At 41.8% G+C, this 22,710-nt stretch overlaps 1 protein-coding gene across 1 annotated transcript in view; it reads left to right on the top strand.

The window, feature by feature from the left end:
- The window catches only part of LOC149797288 (uncharacterized), a 40,167-nt gene extending 17,936 nt beyond the window's left edge, over positions 1-22,231 (top strand). The window contains exon 3 of the mRNA XM_089962005.1: positions 19,719-22,231. Coding sequence (XP_089818131.1) covers positions 19,887-21,608 — 1,722 coding nt within the window. The 5' untranslated portion in view covers positions 19,719-19,886 and the 3' untranslated portion in view covers positions 21,609-22,231. The remainder of the gene's footprint in view (positions 1-19,718) is intronic.
- The last annotated feature ends 479 nt before the right edge of the window (positions 22,232-22,710 follow it).

Genomic DNA, 22,710 nt, shown 5'->3' on the forward strand with positions numbered 1-22,710 from the left:
CTGTCCAAAGACACACCCTGCGGTATTCCTGAAACGCAAACATTGCAAGATGTCCTAGCTCCATTCTACACCTTGAAAGTGCACCCTCAAGAAGTGCGCGGGCCTCTGTTGTTTCGAGGCCAAGACTTTAAGGATGGAAAATACATTCACCTTTATCATCACGACGACCATTTCGATACCATTACCACTATCACTGGATTCCTGGGATACGGTTATTACTGTGAGAAATGTGACTATGGCTATAATAATCGAGAGCAACACAAACATTGCGGATTGAAATGCTCAGGATGTTTGGCCTCTCCACCCTGTCTGAGCGAAGGACAAGAAAGTGTACATTGTCCTGCTTGTCTGCGCACGTTTGTCAGCCCTACCTGTTACCAACAACATCTGAAGACGCAAGCTTCACAGCATAAATGTGCTTGTCAACAGCTGAGATTGTGCCCTACGTGTGGACAAGGCCTACGTACCAATAATGCCAAGACACACGTATGTTCAGGAAAGAAAAAATGTCACATTTGTCACCACATCGTGGACTTGGAATACCAATGCTACGTGCAAAAATACCAATCCCCACCAGAGAAAGAGGACGGTCACAAGAAGAAAGGCAATTTCATCTTTTTCGATTTCGAATGCATGCAAGAGACCGGTATTCACATTCCTAATTTCTGCGTGGCTCATCGAGCGTGCGAGAAGTGCATTCAAGAACCTATCTTCAGTCATTGCTCTCACTGCAGCAGGATTCCCGGAGGGCGTGAAAAAATCTTTCGAGGACCGAACACGTTAGCCGATTTTGCCCAATGGGTTTTAGACCCCATCGACAAGACGTGGAGCCAAGAGGACATCGAACGTTACGGAGATTGTCATCGTCATGCCACGGTGATGGCTCACAGTTTCTCCGGATACGATGGACAGTTTCTTCTCAGATACTATACGGAACATGGCACCGAACGTCCTAAAGTGACTTTGAACGGAGCCAAAATCATTTTCATGCAAGTGGGACAAGTACAGTTTAAAGATTCGATGAGCTATTTGGCCATGCCTTTGAGTCGAATGCCTAAAACGTTTGGAATGACAGAAATGGCTAAAGGGTACTTTCCACACTTTTTCAATACGGAAGCCAATCAACAGGCCGTTCTACTCCATTTACCTGAGGCTCACTATTACGACCCCGACAACATGCGTACCGAACAACGAGAAGCTTTCTACGCTTGGTACCAGGCTCACGCCTCGGACCCTTTCGACTTTCAGGAAGAAATGCTAAAGTATTGTCGTTCCGACGTGGATATTTTACGGCGTTGCTGTGGAAAATTTCGAGAACTGTTCATGGAACACGGAACACGGAGGGGTCAATCCTTTGAAAGAAGCTTGCACCATTGCCAAAGCGTGTTCCTTAGTGTATCGACAACGATTCATGCCTGAAAACACCGTGGCTGTCATCGGTCCTCAAACGATCCACTATGTCAAACGTCAGTACTCGCTTAAAGCCCTACGCTAGTTACATTACTTGTGCGACAAGGAAGACAAATGGATTCAGCATGCCCGCAACGGAGGAGGCGAAAAGACCATCGGAACGCATTCGGTCGATGGCTGGGACTTAGAAAACCCCAAGATCGTGTACGAGTTTAACGGTTGCTTATTTCACGGATGTCCCGTCTGTTACCCTGATCGTGGCACTAAAAATCAGTTTTTACAACGAACCATGGAAGACCTGTACCAGGACACTTGTCAGCGATGCCTAAAGTTAGAACAGGAAGGATACCAAGTGGTGGACATGTGGGAACACGAGTACGATCACCGTATGAAAACCGATCCCGAGTTTAAACGTGTCATGGAAAGTTACAAGCTGATGGACCCCCTGAACCCGAGGGATAGTTTGTACGGAGGAAGGACCAATGCCACCTGTTTGCTGTACCAAGCCGACGAAGAGAAAGGAGAAGAAATCAAATACTTGGACGTGTGTTCGCTGTATCCCTACGTGTGCAAATATTGTCGCTTTCCTGTAGGGCACCCACAATTGTTCACGGAACACATCGACCTGAAAAACATTCGACAATACGAAGGCTTGATCAAGTGTAAAGTTTTGCCTCCCACGAACCTATACCATCCCGTCTTAGCTCACCATTGTCAAGGCAAACTGATGTTTCCTTTGTGCCGTACTTATGCCGAAACGTGCAACCAAGACCAACCTTGTCAGCACACCCAGGAAAAACGCGCCTTGACGGGAACCTGGGTCAGCGTAGAATTGTTCAAAGCTCTGGACATGGGATACCAACTGTTAGAAGTGTACGAAATTTGCCACTTTCCCAAGACACAACAATACCACAAGGGTGACCCCACGCAGAAAGGCATTTTCGCTGACTAAGTTGATGCCTTTTTGAAACTGAAGCAAGAAGCCAGTGGCTATCCGTCCTGGTGTCACACTCCCGAAGACCAAATACAATTCAAAGAGAAATACTATGAACAAGAAGGCATCTCTTTAGACCACATCGAGAAAAACGAAGGCAGGTGATCGTTTGCCACAGTGATGTTAAATTGCTTGTGGGGTAAAATGGCACAACGACCGTGTTTACCCAAGACGGAATATTTGACAGAACCTTCCCGCTACTTCCAGATGATTCACGACAAAACCAAATACATGAAACACGTGGACGTCGTTCGAGAGAATTTGATCTTGGTCAATTACGAAGAAGATCTGGACTTTGTACAAGACAACCCCTTTGGAAATGTCATCATTGCGGCTTACGTGACAGCTCATGCTCGCTTAAAATTGTACGAAGCTTTAGAACTTTTAGGGGAACGTGTCCTGTACTTTGACACGGACAGTTGCATTTACATCCATCACCCGAGTCAACAGCATCCTGACATCGAAGGAGACCGTTTAGGAGCCTGGACAGACGAGCATCCCGACGACAAGATTCTAAGTTTCATCAGTGGCGGTCCCAAAAATGACGGCTACGAATACCGGGACCCACAAGGAGAAGTGCACACGACATGCAAAGTGAAAGGATTGACTCTGAATTATCGTACCAGTCGTGTGGTCAACTTTGGGGTATTGAAAGGAGCCTTGCAATCGGGAGAGGATGAACACTTTAAAGTGACCACCTATCAACCGAACAAGATTGTACGTTTACCCACTCACCACATCGTCAGTCGACCCTTGGAAAAAGTCTATCAAATCGTGTACCAGAAGCGAGTGCGACTTCCCAATCATTTCACCTTGCCGTATGGACACGTCGGTATTGGTCTGTATATAAAAAGGAACCCTAGGCAAGATCGATAGTTCATTGTGACTACCAAAACCGAGCGAACAAGATGAATACTTTCAGAGAAACACAGAACAAGTTCAGACAGGTACAATTCAAGTGTGGGACTTCAGAAGTGGAATGCGATTGTGAGCCTTGCGATGGGTACGATGCTGTACGTTGTGGCCTTAGCGATGCCGTAAAGCATCATAGGAACTTTGTTCTCACTACCCCTATCATGGAAAGTGATGCTGTGCGTGTCCAACCTGAGGGATGCGAAAGCGATGCCGCTCGTCCTCTTGGACATTTTACTGGGTTTCGTTTTAAAGGGGAATGTTCACCTTCACGTCTACCTGCCTACGGATGTCATCCAGCTCTGAGCAAACTCCTGTCCATGTCACCCAACCCTCATCGAAACGAACCTGTGAAAGACGAATATTCGTTTCCTGTGCGTTTGTCGGAATACTGCGACTTTGAAAATCGTCTCCAATCGTTCAAAGGAAAATGGCCTAAGTATCTGGGAGGTCCGACCCCCGAAGAATTAGCCAGAGCCGGATTTTTCTACTTGGGCGAAGGAGATAAAGTCAAGTGCTTCAGTTGCGGTGTGTCACTTCACCACTGGGAACCGCAAGATTCGGCCTACGTAGAACATGCTCGATGGTCACCGAATTGTCATTACTTACCCTTAGTGGGACCGAGACATTGAAGTAACTTACCATAATCTGTTCATCGATACTTTACAGGAGAACATTCGTGCTTTGCCTGTGGAGTTGAGAGAACGCATTTACCGAGAGCTGGTGAAAATACAAGTGAAACGTAAAGAACAATTGCATCCGTTACGTCACCGGTGTTTGAACCACTGGTACCTGAATGCTATATAAGGACTGATTTAGTTGAAAGTGTTCCATTGGACAGACATTGATCAACGATCCCCTAGTTGTAAAAAGGATTAGTTTGATCTGCATGATTCTATCTACTACATTGTAAACTTACTGCATCGAATTCCAGAGGAAGAGTTAACGAATTACCAACATCTTGTACACAATGTCAACTTAGTGAAAGTGGAAACTTCTGAACGAATTGTAATGTGTAAATTAGTGACTAAACGATTTAAATTCGACACTGAAGTAAAACCATGTCTTTGCAAACGGTACATTTCTTGTGTCAGACAAAAGAGGATTTAGTATGACCTATTCATGGATACTTTGCTAGAGAATATTCGTGCTTTGCCTGTGGAGTTGAGAGAACGCATTTACCGAGAACTGATCAAAATACAAGTGAAACGCAAACGCAAAGTTATTCATCCGTTTTTAAATTATGCTCTGTTCCAAAGTATAAGAAGACTGATTATAAGTGGACATTACATCAGGCACAAAGGTAAACGAGGCTATTGGCCACCACCAAAGGATTCTAAAAACAGTGTATGTACTTATGGATACTTTACAAGAGAACATTTTGGGCTTGCCTGAGGAGTTGAGAGAAAGGATTTACCGAGAGCTGGTGAAAATACAAGTCAAACGTAAAGAACAATTGCATCCGTTACGTCATCAGATCTTTAACCACTGGTACCTGAATGGTATAAGAGGACTGATTCATCAGAAATTGTTTCAGTGGTCAGACCTTGTTGAACACTTTCAGTTTGTGAATGAACTAAACGTTCGTAATTTTGGTTACTTCGAGATTCACCTACTGCAACGTATTGAGGAAGACGAGTTAAAGGATTACCAACATATTTTACGTGGAATCTGCTTAGCGGAAGACGAAACATCTAGACAAACTCTGACGTTTCGGTTACAGTATGCAAGATTTAGGTTCCCTACTGGATAACGAAGATGTCTAGTTAGAAATTACCTTTATTGCTTCCGAAACAAAGAGACTATAAAATCAGGCTGCCATGCCACGGATTATGTCACATGTTATTGAACAGATTCCGTGGAAGGAACTCAATGACCATATTCAATCCGTGGATCATTACCATCGATTATTACAAGAACTGTATCCATTCAATTTGGGTCGACAAGTCGTGTGTGTCTTAGTGACTTGTTTTCTAGGATTTCGTTTACCAGCCGATTCTTTGTGCACTCTTTACGATCAGTACTTACCACACCCCCATGACCTTAAATGGTCACGAAAGACTCCTTTTGCTCAAAGCCTTGCGTTTTCATCTGGATACTTCTCGACCTCTACGGGAAAAAAAGATTCGTCAACTTTTAGCTACCCAAGACGTGTATGACGATGTGTGTGTAGCTTGTGACTTAAACCCCATTGGACAGATATCCGTGCCTGGAAAGAATGGGATTTTGAGGCTTGGACCCAAGAAGTGGCCCAGTATGCACGAAAGTTGTTCAAGGAAAAAAGTTACTTTTCAACCAGTGTTAGTGACGGTGCCAGAAGAACCCGTCACCCAGGACAGGACTGTCGTGGACAGGTCTGAAAGACCCTTTCGGGAGGACACTTGTGTGACCTTCGCCCTACTACAGAACTGGTCAGAACTTTACCCAAAACATGTTGTACAGACACTTGTTTTTATTCCACGTTAATGGTTATCATGTGCCTTTTATCCTTGTACTTAAGCCTTTGGCTTTTATGTATTTTTGGCTTTTGTATTCATGTTTAAAACATTCAATAAACGTGTTCTGAAAAAAAGTATATAAACTCTCGTCTTGTTTGTTTTCGTGTCACAAGTGACATTCCTAACACTATCGCTACCTCTGCTGTCTCTGCTCCCTCTTCCTCTACTGTCAAAGTCATCGACGAACACTTAGATCGTGCCAGTTGGGAGGCTTTGTATCTTCGCCATCCCTTTAACATGCTCATTGCTGGACCTAGTGGTTCAGGCAAAACCGAATTCGTCAAACGTTTGATCGAACATAAACATCATTTGATCGATCGGCCACCTCAGCGGATCGTGTGGTGTTACAAAGAGTGGCAATCGGCGTACAGCCTCTTGCGAGAAAGTCAAGGCGATTCCATCGTGTTTGTGGAAGGCATTCCTAAAGAAGACGACGGCATCGTCTCTGACTCCCGTCAAACCCATTTGGTCATTTTTGACGACATGTTAGGAGAAGACGAAGAAGAAATTAAACTGTGGTTCACGCGCAAAGGGCATCACCGTAATGCCAGTGTCGTTTACATCACCCAAAATTTGTTTCAACAAAGTAAAGCCCATCGCACCATCAGTCTCAATGCGCATTACGTGGTCTTGTTTAAAAGCCCTCGAGATAAATCGCAAGTGCAAGTCTTAGCCAAACAGCTAGGAACACCTTGGTTGACTCAGGCGTACGACGATGCCACTCAAACTCCACACGCCTATTTACTCGTCGATTTGAAACCTACGACCCCGAGGATTTGCGATTTCGTACCCACTTGTTTCACCACTGGTGCCAAGATGGAGGGCCTGTCCTATACACGTCTCCGTCCTCGACTTAATTTCACTCCACAAAAAAAATCTATAAAAACCTCAGACCCTTTTCGTCTGTCTCACACAACGTCAACATGACGTCCCTTCAGCCGCATCTTCCCGTCAAATTGATTCGTGCCTTGTATGGCATCAGTCGAGAAAAAGATCCACAAACACGAGCTCGTGTCTTAGAAGCTAGTCTCAAAGAAGTTTTACGATGGTTCACGGTGACAGCACGTCAATTACTCCAAGGAATCATTCAGATTCCTCATCAAACCAAACGCTTTTTCGATCGAAACAAAGTCGCTTTGATCCAACTGGCCGATCCCCTCATCGACACTCAAACCAAAAAACAAATCATTTTGAAACCTGGAGGGAGCGGTACTCTAGGAGGGGTCATCATTCGCTCTCTCTTAAGATGGGATCCTAATGCCCCCAAACTTTTCCCCAAGAAAAAAGTCAAACGAAGCTCCAAGAAGAAGAAAAAGACCAGGTCCAAACTTCTCCAGTGGGGGGACACTCCTCTTGCCAGACACCACCACCCCGGAAAAAGAAAAGAAGCCCCCAGAAAAAGAAACAGAGAAAAAGTCCCCAGAAAAAGAAAAGTCCACAGAAGAAAACTAGTTGCAAGAGAGGCACTTCTTCGGCCATGACGCAACCTTACATTCGCAAACCACGACCTGCCACGGCGGTGACTGCGTCTCCGGCAGCCTCACGTTCATCCACTTCTCCGTTGATGACACCAAGAACTGAAGAGTACTTGGAGACGTTGATCACACCAAGAACTTCTCCGTTGATGACCCCAAGAAGAACTTCCCCAGTGGCAGGACCCTCCAATTTAGTGGCAGTGGCTGCTGCTCACAAAGTACCTTTTCCCAAAATCAAAGTCCAAGAAAGATCGGGCATATTACAAAGTTTACTGGATTTGTCCAAGCAAGAACTGGCTCGATTTAGTCCGTTGCGTACCCCTGCACGACGTGTCATGCCTGTCCTCAAACTGATACGACGTAAAGAGAATCAGTGGCGACGCGTTCCAGTATAAAAAAGGCCTGTGGCCAAGTCGGGGGTATCAGTGTTTTTGGTGCTGAAGACTCAAAGATGTCACCCTCCAGAAAACATCCCTCTTCCAAACAGCCCCAAGGAAAGAAAAGGAAAGGACTGCCTCCTCGTTTAGTCAAACATGGGGACATGTTATCTGTCCTGTCCAAAGCTTCTCCACCTCTGCGAAAAAAACTCATTCAATCAGCCTCCAAAGAGGTCATCGATACGTGTGCGAATGCTGTTTGAACGTCTTGAAAGGCACGATCCCTTTGTCCAAACACCAGAAACAATGCTTAGGCAAACATCGTCACGTTCTTCGCCAAATGGTTCAAAAGAAAATTCCCATTCGTCAAAAGAAGATGTTGGTCCAACGTGGAGGCATTTTACCCCTCTTGTTCGGCCCCTTACTGAAAGGAGTCTTGGGAACCATGTTGGGAGGACTGGTGGGAGCAAGATAAAAAGGCCCTCGGAAGTCCCAAGTTCTCAGAATCGACCCCTGACAACCCCATGGAAGGACGAAAACTAGCTTTAGTGCCTTACAAACGATGGATGGAATACCATCGTTGGCAAGAACAACGCACCCCGCATTTACCTCCCAATCCCAATTTGAGCGAGATGTCCCAGTTACAACACGAATTGCAGTCCTTGATGGATCGGCAAGATTTGTCCGAAACAGAAAAATCGCAAAAGTACGGTCAACTCTTGCAACGACTGGAACTCTTTCACCAGAAAGCTTTAGACGAAACAGCTCTACCCACTCAGAAAGATTTTAAGACCTTGATGAAAAGTCCAGCACCATCATCACTACCACCACCACTACCACCACCACCACCACCACTACTACCATCCCCAGGGGTCACCAGAGATGCTACCCCACGAAGACCTGAGGAAGAAGAGATGCGAGAAGTGTTTCAAACACCGTCAGCAGCTCCCATTCGAGTAAGATTGCAGCATTCTTGTTGACCCCGTCCCCCACACCCCAACGAGAAGAAATGAAAGCTTGGGTTAAAAAGATGATGTCCACTCCTCCTTCGACAGAAGTGAAAAAGAAAGAAGGGAAACCAGAAGTGAAAAAAGAAAAGAAGACCAAAGCCATTCCATTGCTACCTCCACCACCACTACCTTCGACTTCTACTCCCGTAGCCCATCGGACACGTAAATCCGTTTCTAAACCACCCTTTCGGCCCACCCAAAGTAGCATCACCGAAGAGTGGGTGACTTATTAACACACAAACACAAAAATGGAAAAAGTCTTAGCCAGCATTTACTACGATCCCTCCCATCCTGCAGGTTACGCAGGAGTTCAAAAATTGTATCGTGCTGCCAAAACTCGACTGAAAAGTCTCCGTTTACCTCAAGTGCAACGATGGTTACAAGAACAAGCTACCTACACTTTACACAAACCCATTCGACGCAAGTTTGCCAGAAGTCGCACCCGAGTGGAAGGCATCGATCATCAATGGCAAGCCGATTTAGCCGATGTCTCTCATTTGGCCAGCTACAATCGTGGCTACAAATATTTGTTTTGTGTCATCGACGTCTTTTCCAAATTTGTCTGGGTCGTGCCCTTGACTTCCAAATCGAGCAGCGAGTTAGTGCGAGCCCTGCAACGAGTGTTGAAACAAAGCGGTCGTCACCCTCTCCGATGGCAAACGGACAAATGTACCGAATTTCTGAACCAAGCTTTCCAAAAGGAATTAAAGAAACGTGACATTCATTTTTTTACCACCGAGAATCCCGAAACCAAAGCCAGCATCGTGGAACGTTTTCAACGTACTTTGAAAGAACGCATGTGGAAATATTTTACGCATCACCACACTCTGAAGTACATCGACATCTTACCGCACCTGGTGCAAGTGTACAACCAATCTTACCATCGAAGCATTGGACGTGCCCCGCAAGAAGTGACTCCCGACAACGAAGTGCTGGTGTTTGAGCGCCTGTTTGGTACGTCCCCGACGAGGGCTGTCCCCAAGAAAAGTGGAGAGTTGGTCGTAGGAGATTGGGTGCGCATTGGCAAAACCAAACGCACTTTCGACAAAGGTTACTTACCTAACTGGACGACCGAATTGTTTCGTGTCACTGGACGAGTGCATGGCCGTCATCCTGCCGTCTATAAATTGGAAGACATGAACGGAGAAGTGCTCAAAGGAACGTTTTATTTGCCCGAGTTACAACGTGTCACCAAAAAAGAAGACGACGTGTACGACATCGAAAGCATTCTCGAACGCAGAACCCGTAAAGTAGGCAAACGACGTGTCAAAGAAGTCAAAGTACGTTGGAAAGGATATCCACCAAGTTTTGATTCTTGGATCGACGCTTCGGAAGTCATCGACTATAAAAAGAAGTGACCATCATGCCCTTTCACAAAGACGCAGCTACGTCGACCACTCCTTCACCCAGTTCTTTTGTGGAAGATTTACAAAAAACAACCTTTGTGGGTGTGGTGCGGAGAACGTGTGCCTAAAACGCAAATCGTCTTTTTCTGCCAAATCTTCGTGGTGTATTGTGTCATCGGGGCAGCCATCGCCAATTTGAGTTTGCAACAAGGAGACAAACAATTGTGGACCATTTTTTTGAGCAGTTGCCTCGGTTACCTGCTTCCCAATCCCTCCCTGAAATTCTCTTCCAACGGGAACCAGGGTAACCTTGTGTCCAGTGCCAGTGCCAGTCACCACTCCAATAACAACAACAACGACCCCATTTTGGGCGGAGACACGCCTCTGGAATTATGAGTCACCAAAGCCAATTTTACTTAACCTTACCCAGTGACAGTTCCATGGAGGTGTTTCCCCACAACACGTTGTGCTGTTACACGGCCACATTACCTCAGGCCATCCCATTAGATCACGAAGCCGATTGGGAAGTGGCTTTAGTGGAAATGATTCACCCTACACAAATCCAAAACATCACCGAAAAGCAAAACGTTTTTGAGGTCGAAATCATGAAAAAATAATTGCAAGACACCATGAATGAAATCGTGTTTTCAGGGATGACAAGACCAGCCAGCAATTCAGCCTTCACTATCTACACCTTCAAAATTCCGGCAGGGTTTTATTTTAGTGGCCAACATTTGGTGGATACCATTGCTTCAAGGTTGGAGTTAGCCTTTGGCAAAGCCCTGAACAAAATCAAAAAAAGTGTTACCCTGGAGTACCATAAAGTGGCTCGTCGTCTCATGATCAAATTTCAGGAAACCCAAATGTTGTCCCTCAGGTTCAATGGTAGTTTGTTTGAAATTTTGGGTGGACATGCAGGAATGGTCGCAAACAATTGGAGCCCCAAGATCAACAGTAATATGGATTTTTACAAAACCTTTGGAAACCCGGTAGAACTGAACCAAGGACTGAATGTGATCTTTGTGTACTCCGATGTGGTGGAGTACAACGTGGTGGGACACACCTCCGTACCGTTACTGCGTGTCATTCCTTTCAAAGTGGATAGTACCACGACCAGTGACCAGGAAGGTGGAAACACCTATCACGTCCACCGGGAATTTGTACATCCTCACTATTTGCCTGTCAGCAAGTCGTATTTGGACACGGTCAACATTGCTATAAAAGGAGATCTGGGACAAAATATTCCATTCACCAAAGGAAAAGTCACGGTGAAACTCCATTTTCGAAAACGGTTCTCTCACGACTCGTAAGTCATGTATCCAGTGTACCGAGGGGTTGCTCGACAGCGAGGACACGGTTTAGGAGATATGTTAAAATCGGCCTTTCGTTCGGTGGCTCCGGTGTTGAAACCGATGGTGACACGCGGATTGCACGCCTTGAAAGATGCGGCACTGACGCAAGGCAAAGAATTTCTCCAAAATGTCATCATCGACAAACAAAACCCCAAAGAAGCCTTCATGAGGGCAGGCAAAAATGTCTTCCTGCAAACGGGCAAAGACCTTTTGGGTCGCCGAGACACACCTATAGATGCCCTGCACGCTACCGAGTCAGGCATTCAGCAAGGACAGGGCAGAAAGAGACGACAAAGAAACACCCTTTCACCAGACTTCACACGTCTAAAGCGAGAAAGGCCAAGGAAAGAAGAACCGTTCGAGACTTAGACGTTTTCGATTATTGAGACACAGCAACAAAAAAATGATGCACCGAGAATCTTGCGCTTGTTCCAAGTCGGAACTGGATCTGTTTGCCATGCCACCCACCATGATGACCATGCAAGAATCCCAATGGGTGGAATTTCACCCCGTCTCCTCTTTGACCGATTCCGCTCCCATCGAGTTTGAAATCAAAGGACAGCCCGAAGATTACATCGATCTGAATAGCAGTTACTTGTACTTGAAAGTCAAAGTTCAATATAAGGATGGAGGTGATATAGACACTGAGCCAGTAGCTCCCGTCAACAATTTCATGCATTCCTTGTTTAGTGGAGTGGACTTGTACTTGAATAACAAACTGGTCAGTAGCAGCATGGATACTTACCCTTATCGAACGTACCTGGAAAATCTCTTGGCGTACGGAATAGACGCCTTGAACACCCATCTCAATGCCTGCGAGCTATGGGAACCTGACGATGCGGGCGAGTTTGACAAAACTGAAATTGATACAAAGAAAGACCACAATGAGGGATTTCTAGAACGAAGAAAAACAATATTAAATGGAAGGAGTTTAGAACTGATGGATCGTTTGCATTTGGACATGTGGTTGCAAGAAAAATATTTGCTGAACGGGGTGGATGTCCGCCTGAGACTGAATCGTAGCAGTACCGCTTTCCATTTATTGGTTGATGAAACTGCTGACAATTCCAAATCCAAAATCCATGAAGCCAGACTCTACGTACGACGCGTGGAAGTGTTACCTAAAGTGGGAAACGACATCAGTCAGACGTTGAGCAGAACGACCGCCAAGTATCCCATACGACGTGTGGAAGTGAACACTTTCACCATTTCTACTGGACTGCGATCCATGATCGAAGATCATCTGTTTCAAGGACAGTTACCCAAACGTTTAATCCTTGGTATGGTCGAGAATGCAGCCTTCAACGGAGCTGCCGAAAAAAATCCTTTCCACTTTCAACCCTTCGACGTGAAGAAAATCGAAGTCAGTCGCGATGGCAAGACCTTGTGTACCCGACCTTTCGAACCTGACTTTACCAACAAAAATTACTTGAGATCGTACTTGTCCCTGTACGAAGCCACCGGTCAGTTAGGAACCAACACCAGTTACGGTATTACGTACGAAGATTACGCAGGAGGCTATGCTTTGTGGGCTTTCGATTTCACTCCAGACCAAGGCAGCGACGAGGGACATTTCCACCCTATAAAATCTGGCCAGATTCCTGTGGAACTTCAGTTTAAAGAACCACTGCCAGCGACAGTGAACGTCATCCTGTATGCAGAATTCGATAATACCATAGAAATCAACAGTTTGAGAGAAGTCATTCTAGATTATTAGAAGCCATGGAAGACTGTTATCCCTCTTTACCTAGTGGAGAAACGTTGGACATGAAATGTGAGGAGACTGTGGAAGAAGAAGAAGTGATCATGATGAAGTCAAGATGGCCAGAACAAGAAGCCCATTTAGTCTCCTGTTTTGCCAAACACTTGGTCGAAAAAATGACGGAATTGATCAAGAAAAATTGCTATGGATGTCAAAACGATCATCCCAGTCAAATTCAACAAGACAAATGCCTGATGTTGAGTCAAGAAGAAAAATTGGACGAGTATCTGGACGAAGCTTGGAGTCTCATCTCGGATGAAGTCGTGTTGCATCAGTGGTATAAAGACTTGCGTGAACATTCTTGTCCACCATTAACCACTCAAGAGATCTATCGTATCGAATCTCTCCTGAATCAGAGTGAGGAGACGAAGCGAAGAAACCGTTATTTGTCAGACATTTTCAAGCAAAAATTCAGGATCGAATTGATGACTTATTATTATCTGTGAAGAAGAAGAAAAAAAACACACACAAAACATGGATACCTGGGAACTTTATTACCTTTTGAACCACAGTTTGTACACGGCTTCTTGGAATCCTGTCGTCTGTGCTAAAGATGAACTCCCTCATCGCAAACCTCAAGACCATCTGGCTTACTTGATCAACATGGACGACAGTCATCTACCAGGAACCCACTGGGTAGCCGTTTACTTTCCTCACGAAGGATGTGTGGAATATTTTGATTCGTACGGATTGCCCCTTTGGAAGACGATATCATTGACTTTATGAGAAGAAATGCTTAGACCACCCGATTCAATAATGTGAAATTACAAGGCACATATTCCTTGGTGTGTGGACAATATTGTGTGTATTTTCTGCATCATCACAGCCTGGGCTATTCCTTAGAACATTTAGTGACTCATTTTGATCCTCGTTCTTCTTCTAGAAACGATGTGAAAGTAGATCGATGGTTTTGTGACCAGCATGCTTATCTTTTGTCTCAAGCTAGGAAACGTAGTGTTCATCAATGGCCTAATGATTTCCAACAGTGGAAATCACAATTTCATTCACAACGTTGTCAACCCTGTTTAAAGTAGACTGTGAATTGAAAAAAATGTTCGTCATTTTTAAAAAATGTTTGATGTTATATGGTTGGATTATTGTTAAAAAATGTTGGAGTTGTTGGTTAGTGTTAAGTGATTTTTGAATAAAAAATGTGTTTTGAAAAAAATGCTTTTGTGGTTTGTTTGGCTATAAGAATGTTGATTCATGCTCTTTGACTTCTTACTATCCCTCTCATGACACTCATTGAACGTTGCGGCTCGAAAAACCGTGGAGGGATGTTTTCCTTCACGTCCGCGCTTTGATTTGAAGAACCGGGGTAGTTTCCAGTCAAACCATCCATTGTCGACTCATCCTCCTACGAAGATGTGCTCCAGACTAGCTAAGCTAAACGAAGCCTACGTGAATTTGTATAGGGTCAGACACAGTCTGATACCGAAGCCAGAAGAGATAGAGAATGTGAGAATGTTAAATGTCATTGAAGACCTGATAGAAGAGCTCTTCAGAGAAGAAGTGAACAGAGAAAAAGAAGAATGGACAGAGAAGTACAGACTTCAGAGACAGCAGCAACAGCAACAACAACAACAACAACAGCAGCAGCAGCAGCAGCAGCAGCAGGAACCTGAACCTGACAGAGGCTTTGTCGATTGTCGTATCGACACCAAAGAGTTCTTCTTCTTTTTCCGAAGAAGCAGACCTTTCGTCAGAAAGTCTATCCTCAGAGGACGTCGCATTCTTAGAAACTAAAAGATTGCCATAGCAAACAAAAAAAACAGCCCTTTTCAGGGCTACCGAATACTCTAGAAAAGAAATAACAATCGATTTGCGAATGTGTGTAGGTAGAGTAGTGTGAATATAAACACTGACTCTTTTTTATAGTGTGAGTGTATGTGTTTGTAAGTGCTCAGGTACGTTTGTGTGGATAGTAGATTAAGATCATGTTTTTGGCTGTTTGAGGTGTGGGGGAGAGTAGATTGGGGGTTTTATTGCTTTGCGTATGTGGATAGTATATTGAAGTGATTAATGAAAATTTTTTTAGAATAGTAATGGGTAGTATAAAAAAGTGAGTGAGTGTTTCTTTTAGGTCCGCGCGTTGTTTGGTTATGATCTAGGTAAGATCAATTTTGTTTTAGGGGATGTTTTCCTTCACGTCCGCGCTTTTACTATAAATTGAAACTCGCTGGGCAGTCTAGCTACCCTTGTTGATTGATCAAGAGAATGAATACCAGAATTGTAAAGCTTCTAGAACTCCAGATGCACCTGGAATATGCCAGGCGCCTGTTGAATGAACTGGCCGCGGAGGCCATTGTCGAAGAGGGAAGGATGAAAGAGGAGGAGGAAAGAAGAAAAAAAGAAGAGGAGGAAAGGAGAGAAGAAATTTCAGAATCCCAGAGACAGAAAATTGGGATTGTGAAGCCACTTATCCCGCCTCTGCACTCCCAAGAAAAAAGGTAAAAGGAGACTGGGGAAGAAGATGTGTGTGTGGTGCCAGGCCAGGAAGGTGCCAGCATTAGATAGGTGCATCTGGAGTTCAAAAACCAACAGTCCTTTTCAGGGCTACCCAATACTCTAGAAAAGAAATAACAATCGATTTGCAAATGTGTGTAGGTAGAGTAGTGTGAATATGAACACTGACTCTTTTTTTTCCTAGTGTGAGGGTATGTGTGTGTGTGTGTGTGTGTGTGTGTGTGTGTGTGTGTGTGTGTGTGTGTGTGTGTGTGTGTGTGTGTTTGTTTGTAAGCGCTCACGTATGTTTGTGTGGATAGTAGATTTGGGTTTCATTTTAGTGCTTGGCGTGTGTGAATAGTAGATTTGGGGTTAGTTTATTGCTGGTTCACTTATGTGGATAGTATATTATACGAAATGAGAAAAGTAGGGGGATGTTTTCCTTCACGTCCGCGCGTTGTTTGGTCATGATCTAGGTAATATCAATTTTATGTCTTGGGGATGTTTTCCATCACGTCCGCGCTTTTCGTAAAAGAACCCACAGTATTTGTCGTTCAAACCATTCTACAGAGAAGATGGCTTCAAACCACCTCGATAAATTGCAAACATTGCAAGACGTCCTGGACAATTTGGGCATGATGGAACAAATGCTAGTGAGACTAAACGAAGAACACTATTCTTATAGTCCCCATCGAGTGAAGAGGACATGATAAGTGATGTGATGAAAGAAATAAAGGAGGAGAAGGAGGATGAAGAGGAAAGGATAAGGATAAGAGCAAGGAATGAAAAAATTGAAAAAGAAGAAGAAAATGAGAAGAGGAAGAAAGAACAGGAGGAGAAGAAGAAAGAAGAGAAAAAAGGAAGAAAAGAAAGAAAAGAAGAGAAAGAGTGTAGGAGAGAAAATAAGAAGTTGGTGGAGAAATAGAAGAAATTAGAAGCAGAAGAAACCCAAAGGCCCTTTTCAGGGCCACCCACATTTCTCGAAAAGAGAATGACTTTCCATTGCCTACCCCCTTTTTTATTTTTTTATTTTTATTTTTATTTTTTATTTTTTTAATTTAAAAAAAAAAACAAAAAAAAAATCCCATGTTCAATTGCCTTTGTCTCTAGAATGGATATTATTATTATTTTTTTTTCTCCCATTGTTCAATTGCCTTTGTGCCTAGAATGGATATTTTTTTTCCATTGTTTTAAATGGCTTTGTCCCTAGAATGGATATTACCTTTCTCCAATGTTAAATTCCTTTGTCCCCAGAGTGGATGTCTTTTTTTTCCCATGTTAAATTTACATAGTCCCCAGAGTGGATATTGCTTCCCATGTTAAATTTACGTAGTCCCCAGAGTGGATATTACCTTTTTAACATGGAACTCCCGTAGTCCCTAGACCGTCCCATCATACTACTTATATCCAATCGTAAAACTGTTGGTGTATCCACCTAGCCACAGCCACGTATGAAAAGCAGATGCGCGCGACATTTGTCTTCTTCACAGAAGGGTAGAGAAGTCTTTATCTCCACTAATCACGGCATTTTTTTACACACCTAGTTTATGGCTGGCGTGTCTTTACATGAACTCGTGATAAATTTTCCACCAAGAATCAGCAGGTTAATGAAATACGAAAAATGCACACACATACACACACACACATTTTGTTATGGAATATTTGTTTATTATTTGGCATGGGCGAGTAGTATCTCTTTTTCTAAGTATACTGGATAGCCGTTTGGTTTTAAAAGCAAACAACGAAACACCACCGTCAACAAACCACTATAAACTCGACATCAGCTGAAATTGATTTAACGATACCAAAGTCAAATTCCTATTGCTGCTCCAGTAACATTGATTAATGCCGTTCCTGTTGTAGTCATCGAAACTTTAGAATTCTTGGATCGCGAAGATCTCTTTCTTCTAGGTTTGGCTCAGGACGTTTCATAAATGTCTCTCAGATACTGAGCTCCGCCAAAATGTCCTGATACCGACTGACAGTTTTCAAAGGATTCTTCTCGTTTTGCTTTCTCTTAGCCTGGCCATATTGCTATTGAACCAATGTCTCTTTTAATTCTTTTATGGCGTTGTAAAATGTCAGTAACTCTTCTGTTTGTATTTAAATTCATCATAGAATAGCAGTAATGGAGCAGAAGGTAAAGTTAGTAGCGGCTTAAATGATTACGAAGATACGACATTTCAAAAATCCAAATCGAAATTAATGCCATCTTTCTCTGGAAGAATACTTGCTAGAGTAGCAGTGTTCATACGATTATTCAGAGTATAAAAAAGTATCCACTGCAGGCGCAAACAAACAAAACGTCTTCATTTCAGCCATGATATACCGTATTCACACCTTTCTGCATCTGGAAATCGTAGCATATCTCATGAGTATTCTGACTGGAAGAAAGAAAACACACCATGACTGAATTACATCAGACGCTTTTTGACTGGTAGATCCTCCAAATCATTTTAGATCAGCATGCAGACTATAAAGATAGATGCGTTTTCCTCTTGTATCACCTATTCTCATGAAAGGTGAAGATGTTCACCAACATGGTATCATTTAAAGCATACAGTTTGATCCTGTCTACGTTATATATGTGAAGTCAACGTTCACCATCGCCAAGATCACATACATAGCAATCTGGTAGAGAAGAGTTTACATCAAAAGGCAATAACACCTCAAGCGTGTATTGGTCTATGTAAGCAGTGCCACCCGTTTTAACCATCTTTGGTTAACAGCCTCAACGGTCCTTTTCAGGGTCATACAGTTCTCTCAGAAACTGAGATACTATTCAAATTCTCGCCAATATGTTTATATAGTTTTGGTCTTTCACATCTAAATTCTAATTCTTTTGACTTTCATATATTCACAGGTAATTTTCCATTGTATGGGCTTGTTTTATCTCGGAATATTGAATTTAGTATTACCCTGGCTAAATATTTCTAGTCCACAAAGGGAATAAATAAATGTAAGGCTACATGTCTTTGCAACACTTTACCAATGCTACCCAGTCTCTAAATTAACCATTGAATGGTAGACATGGAAATGGAATGTCTTTCTGTTAATATCAAATTGTAACCGGAGCCACTAACACGACTTTGACCAAAGTTATACTCGACTCAACATGACTATGTCTTTAAGGTGTTTTTACTTTATGTAAGAAAGAGGACGAAATAAAAACGTTTTTGAATCCAGTGGCAGCATAACATGTACCAGTCGAAAGGGCAAATATAAAGACAAACGTTGTCTTAATTTTAGGAAAGGAATAATGTGTGTATGCTTCAGGGAAATAAAGGCTGATGGTGAAAATTGACGGAATCATTACATAAATAAATATCACGACAGGCCTGTTAATCATACCTGGACATATGGACATTGCAGTTTATATAATGAAACACCTTACATTGTCTTTGAGTTTAAGAAAAGCCCACACACTTTGCGACGGGAAAATTTCACACGTGCATGCATATAAATTTCTTGTATAAATGACAGATTCAAACGTTTTGCCCACATTTGAAATACAAGTTGCAACAATTTTTGACAAGGAGCTAATCTGTGAAAGAAGTCAGATATTTTTTAAAGTTTATCGATTGCTAGTTCGACGTTAAGGAAGTGTTTTTTAAAGTTTTAAGAATAGAACCTTTAGTGGCTGTATTACCAATTTATTCAATAAATGAAAGACGGAGGGAATACACTTATAAACCAAGAATGGTGTTAAAATTACTTTGAAAATATAAATCTTAAGTCACAATTTCCCATCCGTATTCTGAGCTCTGGAGAAAAAATAACGGTCATTTAATTTTAATAAATGTATATTACGAAACGAGAGGGAATATGTTTTAATATAATCAGACATGCTAAAGAAAACATATTTATCAATGGATTGTGTGTAAAGGCATTAATTACATACAATAATTATGTGTGTAAAGGCAATAATTACAATAATTATGTGTGTAAATGCAACAATTGTGTGTGTAAAGGTAATTATTACGCATAAATAGCATTTCTTCATGTTAACAATAAAAAATATTTCCTTGAAGTTTAAGTTACACACACACACACACACACACACACACACACACCACTATAGAACGCTTCTGTTAAGGCGGAATAATAGAATGCTTATGCTTTTTATTTTCCTTTCAGACAGTTCAACATTCAGCAAAACCTTTGTTGACGAAGATAATTGAAAAAGGATTTTAAAAAGCTATTATGAATTGGAAGGAAAAGTTTTAAAAGCACAGTCTGAAGAAAAGCTAGTTTTCAGTCAAATTAAGCATATGCGTTTTCAATTTAAAAATTAGTCTGATATCAATGAAAGAACCTATACTTGTATCACTGTTTCTTTCTAAGATGTCGATGAGAAGCTGTTTGTATTGCTGCCAGGAAATTAGAGTTGAAAACATGCACATGTTAAAAATGGGGCAGCATATTACATTTTCTGGTGAGAGAGGGCTAAGGCACATCGAGAAAAAAGGGACACAAAAGAAATGGTATAAGCATCATGCTATCATTAAAGAGGTCAAGAGACGATCAGATTTTAGCGCAGACCTGGTTTTAATACATTTCTGGTCGACTGATGGGGACACTAAGTATGAAGTAACAGAGAACACTGATTCTTACAACTTGATCAGCCATGAAATCTATATACGAAAATACAAAGAAAGAAAATATATATCTGCCGAAGTCGTCAGACGAGCAAAATCGAAAGAGGCGAATGAGTCCACGTACAATATCGTCACTTGCAACTGCGAACATCTTGCCACATGGTGTGTAATTGGAGTTAGAGAAAGTAGGCAAGTTAATTTCTGTAAAAGTTTTGTGAGGAATCTGGTTATTATTCTGATAAGTTGTGCGTTATTGATCGTTAAAACGACTAGTACCAAACCAGACAAAAATTTTATAAAACTTGCTGAAGTTATTTTGTTATTATTATTTCTATGTAGTGTGTATTACTTTTCGTATAGAAATATATATTTCATTGAAAGATATTTAATTGAGAGAATTATATGTTACTCTTGCTTAAAGATGCGTTTGATTGATTTGTGGGCAAGATTTGTTTTAACCCTTTCCATAGTGATACTATTGAAATTCTACTTTCGGTATACAGACGACATCACCACTTCGATATCTGCACTAATGTTCTACGCAACAATACATAGCATAATCAAATTAATAAGAAAAATACATAAAAACCCTTATCCGGATTTAAAGCTTGGAATCAAAAGAATATCTGATATAAAAATTGGAGAAGTAATTTCTCTGAATTATGAGGGTTCAAGCTACAACATTATCGTCTCAAACATTCCCTCCGGTAGAACAATTCTCAGGAAGAAAACACGAGGAAACGTTAGTGGCATTTTTTATGATGCTCCATCGTTATTTCACTCAGGAAAGATAAAGGAACATTGTTTCAAATTAGATCTGACTAGGCATAATGTAATGTCCATAGATTACATACATTTTCAAACGCACCCGTTGAAAGAGGTTGTAGCGCGAGCACGGAAAAGAATAGGAGAGAAGAAATATAACTGGTTCTCAAATAGATCCCATCATTTTTGCCACTGGGCCAAAGTCAAGGAACATGGACATATGGCGCCGAGAAAGTCTCAGAAAGAAACTGGTGCCAGCTCCGACATTAATGTACGGAGTTCTCTTCTAATTGAAATAGTTGAAGTTAGAATTAGAGAGGAAATTCTTATAGGTGATATTGTTGAGATAAAATCATTCGGACCCTTTATGGATTCTGGTATTGTAGTAAATATCGTGGAAGACGAACAAGATCAAATATTTACGATGGATGTAGTTTTGAAAAAAGGCTTTGTTGCATCAATCGTAAAAATGGTTCATTACAAAGTGAATCTTCGAGTAGATCGCATTTGGATTCACAGATATCACCCTGTCCACTGCTATAGCAGAGTAGAATACATACAAAGAGCACGCAATAAAATCGGTAAGGTGTGTGAGCAATGGACGCAAACTAGATTCGTACGAGACTGCGTAATTAGACCTTTGACGGTTCAAAAACGGGATTGAAGAGTGCCTATTTAAATTGTAAGAAAAATTCATCTATGTAATATGTTCAGACAATCTACATTTTTCATGAAATTAGCTAGTGAACGTGAAAAATTAAGACGTGTAATATGTTGTTCCGTCACACTTAGAAAACAATTAACTAAAACGTGTTGGATTGTCTTCAGAGTGCAACTTTAAATTGAATGAACAGGAACAGTAACCATGCCTTACTGGCAATAATAGGATACCCCCGGTGCAGTTTATTTAATGTATCTTGTACGGAGGACATACAAATAGCTTATCATGGGGCTGTGCCTGTTGCAGGAAGAAGATGCTTTCCATCGTCGCAGGAGAGACAAACACTACGCTCAGTCCAAAACAGTAGTAATGCAAAATGTTATATTGGTGTTCCGAGAAAGAATTTCGAAAAAGATTTTAAAATATTTTTTGTTCCAGTATTAAATATTCCTTTTGAATGCTACGATATTGATAATGACTGATCAAGCTGAGTTGTGATGTGATATGTGTCGTCTTTACACAGGATTATTAATAATAAAATTATTGTATCACTGAATCACCATTTATTGTAACATCTGACACTGATATTTTATTCTGTATGTCAATAAAATGAATGACTGTTTCAATCACGCTGTTACTCATGAGAAAGCATGAGAGATGGAGATGAGACATATACGATGGTGGTAACCTAAATAACATTTTAGCGCATGTATTCCTAAGAAGGTATCAATTAATAACTAAATACAAAAATAGAATAGGGAACCGAAAATAAATTGTGCATTTTTATGGTTCGACATATATGCTTTAAATATATCATAGGAAAATGACACAATACGTGAAAGATATTTTCGACCCGAAATGAACTACTAAGCTATTGTTGGATAAATTCATTAAATATAATTCTCCTAAAATTATTTCAGAAAAATATAGTTCAGATAAAGACCACATGGGAAAGTCAAATTTTTCCGTTTTAGTTGCTTGTAAGTAACATTACCTTCGCAGACGTCTTAAGAGCGTCACAGAGAGCGACCAAATAATCATCCTCGGAGATTTCAATGCCAAAGTGGACCGATATTCAAAAGCCTGGAAAGCCGTTCTTGTCGTG

The sequence above is a fragment of the Sinohyriopsis cumingii genome, chromosome 6 (assembly GCF_028554795.1).
Source record: "Sinohyriopsis cumingii isolate HCF-2022 chromosome 6, ASM2855479v2, whole genome shotgun sequence".
Taxonomy (NCBI): domain Eukaryota; kingdom Metazoa; phylum Mollusca; class Bivalvia; order Unionida; family Unionidae; genus Sinohyriopsis; species Sinohyriopsis cumingii.